At 50.7% G+C, this 16,579-nt stretch overlaps 3 protein-coding genes across 3 annotated transcripts; 1 reads left to right on the top strand and 2 right to left on the bottom strand.

The window, feature by feature from the left end:
* Positions 1-1,296: 1,296 nt before the first annotated feature.
* On the bottom strand, positions 1,297-3,300 carry JKF63_05744 (uncharacterized protein; the record flags this gene model as incomplete). Its single annotated transcript, XM_067901698.1, has 1 exon — positions 1,297-3,300. The coding sequence occupies one exon, from the start codon at positions 3,298-3,300 to the stop codon at positions 1,297-1,299; it is 2,004 nt and encodes a 667-aa protein (XP_067757724.1).
* Positions 3,301-4,996: 1,696 nt separating this feature from the next.
* JKF63_05743 (uncharacterized protein) lies at positions 4,997-7,075 on the bottom strand (the record flags this gene model as incomplete). The annotated part of the gene is made up of 1 exon (XM_067901697.1): positions 4,997-7,075. The coding sequence occupies one exon, from the start codon at positions 7,073-7,075 to the stop codon at positions 4,997-4,999; it is 2,079 nt and encodes a 692-aa protein (XP_067757723.1).
* A 7,141-nt stretch (positions 7,076-14,216) lies between these two features.
* On the top strand, positions 14,217-16,445 carry JKF63_05742 (uncharacterized protein; the record flags this gene model as incomplete). The annotated part of the gene is made up of 1 exon (XM_067901696.1): positions 14,217-16,445. One exon carries the CDS (start codon positions 14,217-14,219, stop codon positions 16,443-16,445), a length of 2,229 nt encoding a protein of 742 aa, XP_067757722.1.
* Positions 16,446-16,579: the final 134 nt, after the last annotated feature.

Here is a 16,579-nt window from a genome sequence, read left to right as displayed (position 1 = left end):
GGTAGCAACGGAACGGGGGCAATGTGCAGAAAAGATGTCACCGCCAAAAAAAAAAGATCTACTCCTGTCGCCCTCCGATGCCTCAATGATGGGTCGGGTCGGGACAGGAAGAGCACTACTCCAAATCAGGTACAGGGAGACAGCGAAATGAGGGTGGTGGTGTTTGAGTAAGATGGCAACTTGTGCCTCCAGGGGAAGCACAGCGGCCTTTTGCCTTCCTTGACACACAAAGGATAGAGGGAGGGAGGGAGGAGGTATATTGAGAGAAGAGGTGTGCGAGGAGGCCCGATGGCTCAGCGGTTTCCTCAATCCTCTGAATCTGGAAGACGAGGAAATCAAAAGAGAGAGACGCCACACGGTGAAGCGTTTACCCCTGTGATGTGGGGCTTCTATAGAAAGGAAGGACGGAATGAAACGACGTACCGTGTGGAGAGAAGAGTGACGCTTTTTTTTTGCGGGGGAGAAAGAGAAGAGGGACAAATACAGCGCGTGTGTGTATGTGCGTAAGTCTTCTTATCGGCACATCATTTCGGTGTAGAAGGAAGTGGAAAGGCTCACTCTCCTCCAGTGGTCATTGTTATCCTTGAAGGAACCACCCCGGGCAATTTTTTACTCAAGTACAGCACACAATCTTCGAGAGCCATTGGGGTGCATTGTGAAGTGACATCAAGGGGAACGGAAGTGACGGGAGCACAGACCTGCTTTGAAGCCCATCATCCGCTTTCTCCTTTACCCGGCCATTGAGCAGCGCGACTCGCCGTCTTCTCTGTTCATCATCCTCACCGCAGCAGCGACGGCATTTTCGCTGTCGGAGAAAAACAACCTTGTGTGTATGTGTGTGTGCGTTCTGCATTTGCTTCTCCTTTGTTGACAACTTATCTGAATGTGCGAGCACTCCCTCCCTCGCCGACTATTAAACGCAGTTCACATTGTGCAGGCAGCTTAACCGAGAGTTACTCAAGGTGTGTTTAACAGAAACCCAAAATACAGAGACCAGAAATGGCCCCATAACAAGTCCGCATACGGACACCTGAATCGGCACTGAGAAAAAAAAAAGAGAAGCGACGCAACATGAGCGAAAGGAGGTGAGAAGCGGCGTGCCGGTGGTTGGGGGTGGGGGGGATTCAACATTGGCATTCAATAACAAACGACCTCGTCGAAGCGACAAATGGTATCGCACCTAATATGTGCCCCCCTCCCCACCCCGTCAGTGGCATGAGCTTCCTGCTTCCTCTCAAGATAGGAAGAGGGCTGCAGTGCACCGAAAAGAAGAACCAAGAACGTTGCGCCTCAAAACTACTCGCTGTCCTCGACGTCAATCTCCTCACTGGCCTCCGCTGCCTCATCGCCGCTTTCCTCACGGTGTATCACGTAATGCTCACCAGCAGCCCCTTCTGTTTCATCCTCCTCAGTCTCCTCCGCAGTCGCCTCGTCGTCCTCAAGTTTGTATTGAGGAGGCGTCAGGAAGTCGGGACCCATCTCGACCACGCCGTTCGGCAAAAGCGCCGCAATGTCCCGCACAGCTGCCCCGAGGGTGTCCACTAGGGCGTTGAGGTGATCCATACCTGAGAGCTCGTCTGTCTCGGAGAATCGCTTGCCCTCGGCAGCCGCCAGGGAGAAAATCTCCGACGCGGCACCGACCTGTGTAGGCGTCAGTGTAACATCGCCAGGCGCGCGCATCACGGCCCATGGAATGTGGCGTCCCTCCGACATCTCGCGAAGGAACGTGCGGGCGCCAAGCCGAAGTGCGTTGTGCGCGTCTGCGCGCGAAACCCTCTGGTACTTGCTAGCCTTGCCCTTGCCCTTCTTCATAATAGTTGAGATATGCACGAGCTTGCTGGGAGTAGCGTTGCTGTAGGTGACATCCAGCAAGGTCGATTGACTGCGCTGCTGGCCCGAGTTGAAGCCTCGATGGCCGGTGAGACTGCTACTCGTCACCTTGCCCATGGTTCCGGCATTCGATGTGAAGAGCGGCGAGACGTGAAAACCACCGTCGCGACGCACGGCGCGGCCCAGCTCCCGCAAGAACTTCTCCGCCACCTTGAGCGAGTTTTTCTCATCACCCTCTTCCCCACCCACCGCCGGCACACAGAATGCCTGCGCTATAGTTGCCTTATCGGAAATTCCGTCGAACAAGATGCATCCCATCGCCTCCGGCTCCGAGACGCGCTCCACGAACGCTGCAGAGCGGAAAAGCACATCCCCGCCAACCGGTGTGCGCAACTCCTTCATCATGCCCGCATCCTCTGGCAGCTGCACCAGCGTCACTGCCTTAGCATTGGGTATGGCGAACTTTGTGTGCACCTTCTCCTCTTCGTTGAAGCCAGAGCGAATAAGCTGCAGCTGAGCGGCGCGCAGCGGGACGGTGCTTACACTGCTCCCATTGGACTCACGTGAGAGGGTGCGGCAAAGCGTACGACGGCCGGTGTTGGGCAGCCCAATGACAAACGCGCAGATCTTACCCGTCAAGTTCGACGCCATCTTCTTGCTGCTGCAGCCCTCGTTCCGATGGAACTGATTCAACACTCGCAGAAACTGGCGCTGAGTGCGCTCACTCTGGACCGAAAAAGGTGTGACGGTGGCAAAGATGTTGTCGCCGAGACCTTGTGGGTAGCGCTTCTGTAACGCAAACGCTAGAAGAGCGAGCTGTGAAACCATAGCGGGAGCGGAGACGACATCAGCTTTGGTCAGGGTGAAGAGTAGCAACACCTTCCGACCCCCTGTGTAGTCAGCGGCCTGGTCAATGATGGCATCCAACAAAGTCCATGGCATCGACTGCACCGCGAAGCGAGCATCGAGCGTCACGACGTACGCGACAGCAGGAAGCTCCAGCGCATCGGCAGCATCCTCAGTTGACACCGGAACAGGAAAGACAAGCTCTGTGAGCGCGCGGTTGAACTGCACACCAAAGTGATTCGAGTCCTTTACAGAAATGTACAGCACCTCACGCCGATTGCTAGCACGTGCGTTGACGCTGTCTGTCTGGTTCTCTTCAGCGCCCTCAGCCTCCGCATCGGTGCCCTTGCGGGCGCGGCGCTCCGCCTTCATAACACGCGCAGTTTCGCGCGCCTGTAGCACGTGGTTGAGGATCTGCTCTTTGTCTGGGTGGCGGTTGGACACTTGCAGCGCCAGCTTTGCCATATCGCGTGACTTCTTGCTCCTCTTTGGAGCCATTCCGGTCTTCTTCAGTGCCTTTGCAGCTTTCTTGAGATCGCGCTTGTGCTCACGCTTTTTGCGGTCGATCTTGTGGCGCTGCTTCGAAGACATGCGCTTCGACTTGGAGGCCTTTACCTTGACCATCTTGCCTGTGGGTGACAGCGAATGGGGGAAGGGGGACTGTTCGAAGGGAAAAAAGGGGGGGCACTTGACAAGAAAAAGAGAGACTGTACAGTAGAATGGGGAGAGAAGCCAACGAACGCGCACTCCCAGATACAAGGCAGATAGAACCTGCGCCTCTTAGGGATGTGACCGAGACCGCTGGATACCAAAACGTGCTAATTTCTGTATAGGTCGAGATTGGTGTCGTTTTATGTTGAACGCGCGAGGGTGATATCCGCGCAAAAGGGGTGGGGGGCTCACAGCAAACGTAGACTTACAAAACATACACACGGCCGCCGCCAGGATGACCGTCAAGGTAGAAGAGAAGAAGATCGCGGGAGAGTGTGTCATCGCACCAAGAAAAACCATGCAGCTGGTCTTGCCGCTAACGTCATCATCTCCCAACCTACCTAGTGAGACGTTTGTGTGGAAAGGCATCAACTATGCGGAAATGGCCATTCCCCACCGGAGAGCACATCATCGACGCGTGGAGTGGAGGAGATAAGGTGTGAGCCATCCTGTCGTAGGGAGAGGAAAACGCACAACTTGCTTCCCAGACAATGCACCGCCCTTTTCCCATACCCCCCCCCGCTCGCCAATCAGTACAAAACACGCGCCGACAGATGCCCATGCTGCGCGAAGCTTACATACTTCGTTTGCCTCTTTGCGTGGTGTACAGACAAGGGGAAAAACAGGATAGATGTATACAAACATATATACCCCACGCCTCAGCTTTCCCTTTTTTCGTGCTTTGTTCTGGGTGCACATATTCGGCGCTACTCGGCGTGGGCTCGCTGCTACTACTACTGTTGCAAAACACCCTCCCTGCGGGCAGGAAAACTCTGTCCTCTCTACACTGAGTGGTGCAGCCCACCAGTACTTCTCACACCAGCCATCCCTTAAGCATTCCTAGTCGATATAGAAACCGGTCCCCCCTCCCCCATTGATGTACATGGGGTACAACAGCGAGAGCAACAACGTATACATGCGCGCGTGCAAGCATGATGCACCAAAAGTGGGATCAGAAAAAGACGCACTTAAGCTCTAGATAAGAGACAGAAATGGCACACCGATAAAACGCAGAGGAGTGCGAAGCGAGTAGCCCGCATTACTGTAAAATGAAGCGTTGGGTGGGTGAAAAAGGCAGGAAAGGGCAGGCCTGCAGTGTGGGTGACCATGCGTGAAGTCTACCAAACGAATAAGACCAGAGCAGTTTGTTGTTGCCACCGTCCCTGCACGCCTTGGAATGCTCTCCATCTACGAGATTCGACCCGGGGAGCTTCTACTGATAATCTGCGTTAACGCCTCTGAGGGGCGGGATCAACTCCTCTTTGCGTCAGACTCTCCGTCACCCACGCACACCCCCTCTCGGTACGTCATCACACGCGTGTCCGTCTCAGAGAGGCCGGGGTTGCTACCTACTACGGATAAAAATAAAGCACAAAAAAAAAAGCAAAAGATTTTCTTTGAGACGCAGCAGGCACAAGACGGGGAATAAAAGAGAAAACATAACGGCCGCCCAAAGCCGAGGTGCCGAACGACTGTCAGCACACGAGCGTACCTGGGGAGGCGCACCACGTCCATCAAAGCATATAAAGAAAAAAAAGGCAAGACCGCTAAACGAAAAGGCTCTCTCATTGCAGCACGAACGTTCGGGAACGCGGATTTTTCACCCTCACTATGCAGCCATTGTCGCTGAGGAAGCGACAGTGTGGTCAACAGAGCCGCCGCTCAGACCAAGCTGTGGCTGTATGGCCCCATCAGGGTAAATCACGACAGGCACCTCAAAACGGAAGTTGGTGAAGTTGGCGGCGGCAAGCTGCCTCTGAGCATCTTCAATGGAGATTTTGCCAAGGTTGCCGCTCTTATCGATCACCTGTCTCATCTGATCGGCAAGTGCCACATCCATCATACGGTTAAGCGCGCGGTACAGCTGCACCATCCGCGGGGCCGCGTAGCGGCGCTCGGCACTATCTGGCGCTCGGAAGCGCTCTGGGCGGTTCACATACTGCTCCCACTCCGCAACGAAACTGTCGAAGTACGCATGTTTACCGTCAATGGTGCCACTCTGGACCCATCGCTTCATCCGCATACACCGCTCGTCCCACTTGTGGCGGCGGTCGTAGTCGAAGTCCTTGTGGTACCACGGTAGGTTGCGTGTCTCCGGTACGTCGGGATCGAACTCTGTGTAGAAATCAGCCCACGTCTTTGCCATGGGGTTGCGCGTCTTGTCCGCTTTTATCTGCGCAAAGGCATGACTCGTATAGATGGCGTAGTTGATGTTGTCCGATATCCACTCGTTAAAAAGCCTCTCTTGAGCGGCGCCGATGGGTATCTTGGCCCAGTTGTATTCTAACGGTGCCAACAGGTAGCGAAGGCGAAAGTAGAAGGCATCAGTCTTCCAAAGACGTGGATTCGGCATCTCACGCATCGCCTGCTTCAGGTACTTTTCATACTCTTCAAACCGAGTGGAGTAGAAGTCGTCGTCCTGGTATGCCAGCGTGCGCTCCGCGTTGATGCGATTGGATTCAGGACTGGTTTCGCGGATCAGGTACTGGAAGAGCTGCTCACGGTTGTGCGTATACAGGTCCTCCATGGAAGTTTCCATGAGTGTCTCAATATCTTTCACCATCCGGCGGTATCCGCGACGGTTCTTGCTAGCGTAGTGCTTCGGCTGATTGTAGCCGCTTTCGATCCACCCCTGCATCTCACGCCGTGCATTCTGCCGGTCAGGGTCGACATTTTTGATGTACCAGCCTTCGTAATCAAGATTCTTCTCCCAGAAGTTTGTGCCATCCGCTTTCCCTTTCTCAAAGTACCCCTTTGATGCTGTCCAGGAGACAGGAATACGGCCAGCAATCTTACTAAACTCCTTCTCGCACTGCTCTCCGAGCCACGACCAATGACCGTTGTGTGGACCCTCGCGGCGCTGCTCCTCACCGTTCCAGAACTCACGCTCACTATTCACCAGGCCCTCCTCCTTAGTGTACTGCTTGATCAACTCATCCATGCTCTCGTGCTCGAAGTACTTCTCGATGGTTGCGCGCGGGCGGCGGAACATGACAGACTCCTGAAACTCCATCCACCCGTTGTGAAGCAGATGCCGAATCGCATCTGGGTCTTTTGTGTGCTGGTTTTGCAAAAAACGGAGGCGAACCTTGTCCTTCATTTGTGGGAGCGGAATTAGCAGCCAATAGTAGTGCTTGATGATGGGCAACGCTTTGAGGATTGCTCGGTAGAGGGACATTGCAGCAGCCTTCAGCTCCCAGTTCACACCAGCATTCGCTAGGAGAAATGTGCTTCCTTCGCGACGCCCAGTGATCGAGAGGTACTCCATGTGGGGATGATGATCCTCAACCGGTGTTTTTGGCAGGATGTCGCGGTAATCGGTTCCCTCGTCAGGAGGATCTCTCTTGTAGCCATGGTATCGCATCGCTGGTGGGCCACCACTAAAGTAGGGGGCTTGCTCAAATTTTCCTAAAGATGTATTGAACTCGGGTGTCTTCAGGTTGTCAGAGAGACCACGGGGCACGTCGTACGTCGGTGGCTTCAGAGAGCCCACCTCCTCAATATTGTTGGGATACTTTTCCTCATAGTACGTTTGGGGGGGCTTCTCAGCGTAAAGCTCAGACTCTTTCTCCTTTCCGTTTGAGTTGGTTCTCCCACCTTCGTTCGTCTTCGAAGGCCCCGGTTTCGACGAGTTGAAGCGCAGCTCTGCTGCGAACGCACACAGCGGAACGTGCAGACGTCGCAACATTTTGCTTTCGGTGAGAAGACACTAATAAAACATTCGCTGCAGGATCAAGTATACTCGAGGAAGAAAAAAACAGGCCCAAAATACGGGAGAAGCCGTGAACACGCCTACAAAATACAAACAGAAAAAGAATATGAAAAGGAGAAAAATATAGAAAGCGTATTGAGGAACCATTTTAGAGCAAGTGCAAAGAAACGGAATATTATCGAGCCGTTCTTCGTAGGTGCCGGTGGGTGTTCGCAGCAGGAGCAATGGACAATTCCAAATAAATTGCAAAGACGGCTCTTGTTTCTGTCCTCTGCGGTCACATTAAGAATTCCGTTATACTCTCTTTTTTTCCATCGAGTTGCTCACAACACTTGGTATCGATTCCAGCAGAAGGGCGTCTTACATTTTTTTTTCATGGACACAGTGATATGAAAATTCGCGCAATGACGCAGGCATCTGGTTCGACCAAAAAAAAAGCGGCTCATGACGCCTTTCGTGTGAGAGTCCCTGGTGTATAATCTGTGAGGTCATGGAGTCCGGCTCATGACTACTGAACTCCACTATTGTGCGACAGGGTTTTTAGCCGCACCCGAGACGTGCATTGAACGTGGCTGCACCAACTGAGAAGAATCAAAAACTTCTTGATTACGTGTTGGTTGGACAGGGCACACCATACGCCGGGAGGTACGAAGAAAATGTTACCTTTCTGTGGTCTTGTACAAAAAGTCGGCACCTTAATTACAGGAACAGCAGGTAGAGCCGGGCAGCACTCACCAAAACCACACCAATGTAGAAAAACAGGAAGATATTTGCAGTAACTTATGTCATTAGGGGACCGACATAAGTTGCTGGCACATGGGAAAAGGTGAGGGCAAGCTCAGCAACAACATAGTTGTCCGTAATCCTCTATGTTTGAGCACAAGTCCCAACAACATAAACTCATTTACGGTGTGGTCAATAAAGTTTTTGCTTTCTCGCGTCCACAGCTGGAGCGAGGAGGAGCAAGGGAAAAAACACATTCATCAGAGAAAAGAAATCGTCATACCCGTTGGGCGCGCTATCAGTTTTTTTTCCTTGTGAAGTTCCTAGCAGCGAGGGGTTTAGCTAGGTTGAATTCGATATATATTTTGGTAGTTCACATTACCTCCATACCTGTTGTGATACGAAAGTGGAGAGCTGAAAACTCTAAGTGGAGGCGCTTTCGAGTGCACTACTACACTGCTTGTTGACCAATGAAAACCTTCGGCATGGAAAAAAAGACAAACCTGACTGCGAAATCTGTAACAGTGCCATGCATGAAGAGGGATGGAACCGAGCCAACTAGTACGACAAGGAAGACTTTCGGTAGTGACATCTGTAATCTTCCATTTTGTAGACTCACAAAACACTTTTGTATGTATAACCAGCCGTCTTGTGAAATGGCAGCACCAAGAAAGAGTAATAACCAGTATCGAGAATCCGCCAATGCACGGTTTGGATATCGCAAGGCAGCTGAGCCAGGCACTCAAAGAAAGAAAAGCCTAGCAGTGAGGTGCCTCGTGGTTACACCTAAAGAAAAAAGTTTAGATTCACTGCTGTTTCACATTTCATCTGCCAGAGAATATTCATCAGGTATACCTATCTGCCAGTGCGCACATGAGTGTGACGATTCAGGGGGCTCAGGACTATGTTTGAAACCGCATTCGATGGGGACGGCTGCACAGCACTTCAAAAAGAGCAAGGAGAGCAAAAAAAAAAAACTGTTCTTGACCGAAGTTCGAATTCAGTCGGATTAGACAGAACAATACCACACAATTCAGCTACACGGAATTGGAGGAAGAAACTACGTTCTGGCACACAAAAGCGCTTTGCGTGTCCTAGTTTGGAACAAAAGCATGCAAGGAGCTCCAATAATGATTAACAGTGTGATACCGAGCGCCACAACCCACTGCTTCCATAAGCAAGTGCCGCAGGAACTCATATGCCGCTACTTGAATGCTTTGGAAAATAAACCTGGTATGTCCTGCATTGGTTGTGGCGGCGGCTCCACCGTAAAGCAATCAAATCAATGTGTACCAGAACAAAAGTGAGGTACGATGGTAGGCCACGGAAAAGAGCTGGTTAAACAACTGGGCAATGATGCGTTCCCGCCAAATGAGTCCTCAAGCTGTAAGAAGTTGGGTTCCTTGCGCTACTTCAAGGGGCTATAGTCTGACCTGGAATAGGGGAACAAAAGGCCAACTCACGGCCCGCAGCACAGTTGACACAAGGGCAAAGGTCTTACTAGCACCGAGAGACCTAACGGCGCAGCTGGAAACGATAAACGGCAAGCAAGAAAAAAGGGGTTGGTCTTATCAACCGTCGTGTGCGGCTTGTGTCAGGATGTGGGGAAACAAAGCATCATACGTTAGAGGCATTGTAGTTGTTTAGCAGCGAACGTGAGAAGTGGGAAGTGCGTTCTCATTCTCGAGTGCTCCGGTGGGGATTGATGGAGACTTTGTTCAAAATGGAAGCACTCAAGGCTTTACTGGGGCATGACGTAAATGTGCAGAGCGGGCTCAGTTTTTTCACTTGATGCGCAACACTTGATTAAGTCTGGTTGATAATTCTCAGAGCTCACCTGCGCTAAAGAAGCTACTCTAGAATCGCCATTCTGAACCCCGCATTACGAACACACAAAAAACATAAGGCCAATGCGCCGGTGCGAAAAGAGAGTCCAGCTTTTGAAAAGACACTGTGTCTCAAAGCTTCCCAGATAAGGGAAAACCGGCGCCCCGCAAAACGCGAGACATACAGACAACGGCAGGTAAGGGTGCTAGTAGACACTATGCGCTCCATATTTTGTCTACTACTACTAAGAGATTAATTGTGTTCAAGCTATAGTCGTGCTCAGACTGGCTCTATACAGATTGAGCAGCGAGAACTCAGAGGAAACGCAAAGTTGGTGACTACCCCCTTCTGCGATAGCAGTGTTGAGGAGCAAAAAGAAAAAAAAGGGGGCCCCTAGGTCGAAGACATGGTAACGCGGCGCTGCTTAAAGACTCTTTCCGCTATTGTGTCTCAGTGAGTGCGGGAAAATGAAGTTTAGAGAGCTCCTTCCCGCCGTTCACGGTGCTTATGAGACCAATCAAACCAGATGAAACGTGTGAAACAGGCACTGCGCCACCCCGTGGTATTCTGGCAGGAATACCACTCTTTCATTTGTCTGCTTATCAAATTAATAAAATGGACTCCGAGACGACGGTGTGGTCGTCCCAAAGGGCGCCAAATTTTCCATTGGTGGAGGTCCCTATTTGCCAAGAACTTCTCAATTAGATACGAACCCCCCCCTAAAAACGGAAACGCTGGTGTATGGAGCCCTTTGAGGGAATTCCTTGGTGGACAACTTTCAATTCTCGTGAGGTGAGGAAAACAGACTCCAGTGCTGACAAAGGAGGAAAACGATAGAAAACGCAAGGCTGCCATAGCTGTTGGGTGCTGAAAAAACTGGCTTTCCCTCCCTCCCCTGCTGATGTAGCCTGGGAAATTATATGCGCTCTCACCACGCAAAAAATTGTGGGACGTCATGGTGGTGGTGAGGGTGGGTGGGGGGGGGGGCTCTGACGTATCAGATGTCTGCTCATCGCAAGCAGACGTCGACAGCTAAATTGAATAGCAACTGAACAGAAGCGTAGGAAAAAGGTGTCAGCAAGCAGCCCTCTCTAATCGTTTGAATTATTCAGCAATGAGAACATGCCTGCAAAAAACTTGTACAGCAGGGTAGTGAACGGGAGTGTGGAAAATAGTATCGACAGGCTCCTCTGTGCATGAGTGCACCTGTGTCACAACTCTTGTTCCTGGGTGGAGAGCGGTCCACTAAACATTTCGTGTTGCTGTTGCTGGCGCATGGGGTGTGGTTCGCTCCGCCCCCCCCCCCCACACACACACACAAAAACTTAGCCAAGTTCTTGTAGTGACTCTTTCAGCACGGAGAAACGAAGAACGCGTAGGCACGTAGCAGGAGTAAGCGAAAGGGAACGCTTTCCAATAGGTCTGCGCAAACGTTTTATGAGCGCAAAACGACAGAACGCACTGACCGTCAGTACGCCTGTGTGGATCTTTGTGACGCTGTCTGCGATGAATACATTCACGACAGTGTAATCCACTTTCTTTTTGAGTTATTGAATTACTTTGAAAAACTCGGCAAGCCGTTGCTTTGCTGGAGCGTTGGAAATTCAATACCTTTCCGTTTTCCGTGGACCCCGAGGTTGCGGCGTGCCCAATGGCATATGGGTGTTTTTTCAGACGAGGTGGCACATTCTACACTCGTGCACAGCGATTTCGACCAAACTCGTTTTCGCTTCAACCGGTTACCCATTTTCGGGTTTTTAAGAACGAGAACGGGGAGGCAAAGCAAGGCAAATGGCCTCCTTTTCCCCCACATGTGACACCTTTATCTTCCAAGTCTTTGTATTACGGAAAACTACACTGGAAAGAAATTGATGTGCCCAGTATTGCCAGAAACGTGCACACTAAGCGGTGCCATCAACCGATGTAACTGGAAACTGAGACCGACCGGGTCAAGCATTTCTGTGCGGGGGGAATGATAAGGTTTGGTTTTGCTTATCTGTATAAGAAGTCATGAAATACCCATTGCGTGATGTTTGAAGCAAGAGGCTTAGCATCCGGAGAAAAAGTAGCAAGCGGTCAGTAGTGGAAAGAATCGCTGGCGGAGGTGTGTACTAGGATAAACTTTAATATCTCCACAAATCTCTCATTGAACCCCACAATGGGCGTCAATTAACTTAGTCCTCGGCTGTCTTTCTTAGATGGTACTTCTTATACAGGATGTCAGCTCTTCACGTAGAGCTGGAAATACTTTGAGGGGGGCTTGAAACCTTTGGAATGAAAATTGCTTGTTCTTGGATCTGAATCAGTGTAAATTTCGAGCTCTGATTTTTTTTCCCGCGGTTAAGATCATGCATCAGGGTAAGTGGGAAGGGCTCGCAATGCTGAGCGTAAGCGATTTGCACATTTTAACATAAGTTGTTCACCCTGAATTAGACCGATCGAGTAGCGCGGTGCGCCTTTCTCGACTCACACCACAGCAAGGCAAACGGCTAACATGAGTGGGAGCTACCGTGTAAATCCTTTCTGGCATCGGCTCTGTGTTCTTTTTTTTTCTGTGTGACGAAACGCTCCTTTACAGCTACTACGTGTAATAGGGAGAAAGGTGTGGTTTAGTGTGAGTGCAAAATCTCTATTCTTCGTGTGAAGGTTTTGCTGTTACTTGGACTACGCCTTTTCAGCTCACAAGCTTTTTTCTTTCCTCCCATTAAATTGCACTGCTGTTGCGAGTGGAGTTCACCATACTCCTGTGTTTTTCTGAAAACCGCCAGTGTACCCCCCCCCCCCCCAAAAAAAAAACACCACAAGGCTCCTGATTTCCCAGCACCCGCAACGTTGAGCGGTTTAATCTGTTTTTTTTTCACACAAAAAGGGCCGGAGCGGTTTTCTAAAAGAATAAAGCATTTCATAGCTAACCAGGTAGCCTTCTGTTCACAGTTTTCGTTTTCGACACATGGTTGTGGTCTTAAACTCACAGTGGCCCGTGCTCATTTCTGTCTTTGTACGTACAGCTGTCAGTGATGGAAAGGGAAAAATAGAGGTTTGAGTCGTTACGGCACATGCCTTTTCGATAGTAGCTATCTTTTCCAGTATCTGATCGCGGAACAATAGCTGTCTTCTGCATCTCAAAGCAAATCCAAAAGGGGAATAGTAATGAACAACACATTTTCGGTGTGCATGTCTTGTCGCATAAATTTCTTTTGGTACTCCTGGCGCTGCTCACTAGCTATATTTCGGGGTCATTCGTGTATAGACTATATTTTACATGATCTGTTTGTTTGTGTCGATAGGTAAAAAAAAATATAAAGACTCCTTTTAATTCGCACAAAAGAATTCCAGCTTGTTCCATCCCGAGTTTTGTTCACGTACCAGAGTGGGGGTGATATATGTAGATGGCAAAGGCATATGTTCGCTTCATCTATTGGCCACCTAAGTTTAGTAAAGAGATGCCCTCCAATTATTTAATGCTGTAGTGTGCTGCCCATTCATTGACTCATCCATACCAAATGAAGAGATGATAAAAAATCTTCTTTCAATGGTTCCAGCTTTCCTATGAGAGCGACTGCTCAAAATGGTCAAGTTCATTTGTTCTGGTTGTGTCTCATGCGATACTTTTGTTTTCAATGCAACCTTTTCTCTGGATGATAGAGACGATAAAAAAAAATCAACACTGTGATCTTTGGTTTTTTTTTCTGGGCTGCCGCTATTCTAGCTTCTTTTGTACCTCTCTTTTGAATCGGAAAAAATGATAGTGTGTTGACACCGGGGCTCAGTATATTATCAGTTTTGTTACTGTCCCGCGACGGTCGCTGGCGCGTGTGCTTGTGGAAGTTGAAATGTGACACAAGGTGTAGGCTCTTCTTTGTCTTCATTACCCAGCCGTGGCGAATCAAAGCGTTCACATGCGTCTTCTTGTTCTCAGGTTTTGTGTGTTCTTGGTTGGTCTGGCTGTGCCAGAAAACGTTTTTTTTTATTTGGTCCTTTAAGAATATTTTCGTGCACCTTTACGCAGTAGAAGCAAGCATGCTGGAAACACGATCGTTCAAGCTGTATAGGCTTGATTCCGTGCTTACTACGTATGTGATCATTAGAATTGCGAACTTCCCCCTTTGAATTCTTCTGCACAAAAGGGGCGAACTGCTTGAGCGCGGGTGTTGCGCATCGAGCATGACCGAGAAAAATAATTCTTGGCATTCGATATCAGAATTTTTCTCTGTTTCGACATGATTTGTAGCTCTTAAGCGATGCGGCGATACGCTCATTGTTTGAAATCCATTCCACTCAACTCTTGCATTTTCCACTCTCATTCATCTTCTTTGTATATATATATATATATACATATATATATTTGGCTTTGTATGTCAGCAGTGGAGAGCATCGGGTTGGCCAAAAGTCGCTGCACACATCCAGGTCCTTATCGCCACTGATTTTGTGACTTTACTGACGTTAAGTGCATCGCCAAAGGCGTTTATAGTAGCAAGTGCACTGAACGTTTAGAGCGACGCTGTATGTCTGGTGTAGCTCATGAGCAGCAGCCCAAAAATTAATTTGCGGACTTTGGTAGTGCATAATGACCGACGATTGGCCCTCGCACTTCCCCCCAAGAGGAACGCTACCCGATGCTAATGTGTATGATCGGTGTATTGACGCATCCGTTCTTCAGTGGTGGTATGCCAACGCGCACCTCACGGTCAAGGGCGAGGACAAACCATCCCTAGCGTTTTTTGCTTCCTTCTTCCGGCGGGCGGAAGAGACCTGTCCGACGGCCACTACAAAGCATCACGACGCTTGTATGTGGGCTCTTATTGACTTGAAGAACAATAAGTACTACGCGGAGAGTGCTCTTGACCCTGAGTCGATCGAACAACTGAAGCTTCGTCTTGATCCAGCGGTGACGGGGCGGAGACTAGAGCACGTGGAGCCTGCGCTCTTCGAGCTCCTCGAAAAAGGCCGTGTGCCGCGTCCAGACCGTTTGCTGAAGAAAAAGGCAGTGTACACACAGGAACCCTTCAGCATCGCACTGGATAACACCTGCGTGATGCGAACTGCACAGGAAGGATCAGTGCGACGCTACACTTTTGTGATGACAAACACAGCGAGCCATGTTCACGTGGAGCTCTCCTTGGAGACGCATCAGCAACCTGTCTTACATGGCCGGAATGGTTGTGTGAATGGCATGTACTACTACTACTTTCCCTCGATGAGCGTCACGGGGTACGTGACCCTGGAGGGCGTACAGCGTGAGGTGACGGGGTTAGGGTGGTATGATCGTGAGTTTGATGGCTCAACCTCCGAGGTCGGTCGCGACGCCAAGTACACTTGGTCGTGGCTCTCGCTTCACATCTCGGATATGTCGCAGTTGAGCGTGTTTCATTTCGCGGATATCACAGATTCTGAGACGAAAGAAATGGTTGTTGTGGAGACGCAGGCGGATGGAAGTCGACATTACCACGCCGATGTGATCATGAAGACGGAAAAGACGTGGTCAAGCCTTGTCACATTCATGACGTATCCATCCGAGTTTCGACTATCCTCGGCGTCGATGGGGCTGGATGTGACCATACACACAGCCTTCGATGCACAAGAGCTAGGCACAGTTGTGGTGGGCGGTGCTGGATTCTACGAGGGTGTTGTAGAGGGCAGTGGCGTGTGTGGCGGCAAGGCTGTGACCATACGCGGTTTCCTGGAGCACAAGAAGAAAGCTGCCCCGTACAACAACACATCAGAGCTCTTGAAGTGTGTCGGGTCGTACGTGCAGAGTGCACTGAAGGAGGTTTGTCCCCTGAACGCTTCCGAATCGTGGGTCTCTGCGAATGTGCTGGGTCGCCATGCGACAAGTCGAGGAGTGACTCCGGAAAAGATTTGCGAAATTCTTTTTCGTCCAGTGCGTTCCATCATTGATCGCGGTGGCAAGTCGTGGCGCAGCCTGATTCTTGTGAGTTGTTGCAATGCCTTGTCACGTCAGTACTTTGATTGTCGTCGGTATATTGCGGTTGCAGAGCTGCTGCACGTGGGGTCTATGATTATTGACGACATCCAGGACAACTCTGTAGTCCGCCGCGGCGAGAGGTGCGTGCACGTGGAGTACGGTGTTGCAACTGCTATCAACGCGGGCAGTGCGTGCTACTTTATGGCACCGACTGCCGCCCGTATCCAGGACCTCCCGCCGGAAAAGGCGAGTCGCATTTACCAGCTGTACTTTGATGTGTTGCTCGCAGGGCACGCTGGTCAGGGTTTAGATATCCACGGCCTCAATTACTTAATGCCGCAAGTCGTGGAGAGCGGCGATGCAAGCGAGTTGTTCGACGCGCTTGATGCGATTCATACGTACAAGACGGGTGGTGCAGCCGGCTCGCTCTGCGCTATGGCCTGTGTACTTTGTGATACATCCGCGGCTGTCTCCGAGGTTGTGGAAAGGTTTGGTGTAGTGCTGGGCCTTGCGTTTCAGATCGTGGACGACGCGCTTAACGTAAGCGGTTTTGAAGGGAATCTCAAGGAAGAGGCTGAGGACATCCGTGACGGTAAGATTACGTATCCGATCGCCGTTGCGATGGACCGGCTTGAGATCGCAGACCGACAGAAGCTCTGGGCGATTCTGCAGAAGTCGACGAAGGAAGCAGCGGATATCCGGCATGCAGTAGAACTCATCACAAAAGTTGACGCCCCTTCAGAGTGCTTGCTGATCGCGCGTCGCCACCTGCAAAAGGCGTGGGATGAACTAGACCCGTTGCTCGAGGACTCCTTCCCGAAGCTGGTGATGCGTACGTTCTGTTTTTTCCTCGTGGAGCGCACGTACTGAGGACGTTGCAGGGTAGCGGAGCGACCACATAACAGCGTTGCTTCCAGGGTCTTTTCTGACGGAGTGCGTAGCAGCGCCTTCGGAGCAGGTCGATGAGACGAGGAGTGTATCAAACGTTAAGGCTCACAGACCTC

Source organism: Porcisia hertigi, chromosome 19 (assembly GCF_017918235.1).
Source record: "Porcisia hertigi strain C119 chromosome 19, whole genome shotgun sequence".
In the NCBI taxonomy this organism is placed as follows: Eukaryota; Euglenozoa; class Kinetoplastea; order Trypanosomatida; family Trypanosomatidae; genus Porcisia; species Porcisia hertigi.
Note: the sequence above shows the minus strand (reverse complement) of the source record. Positions and strands in the feature narration are given on the sequence as shown.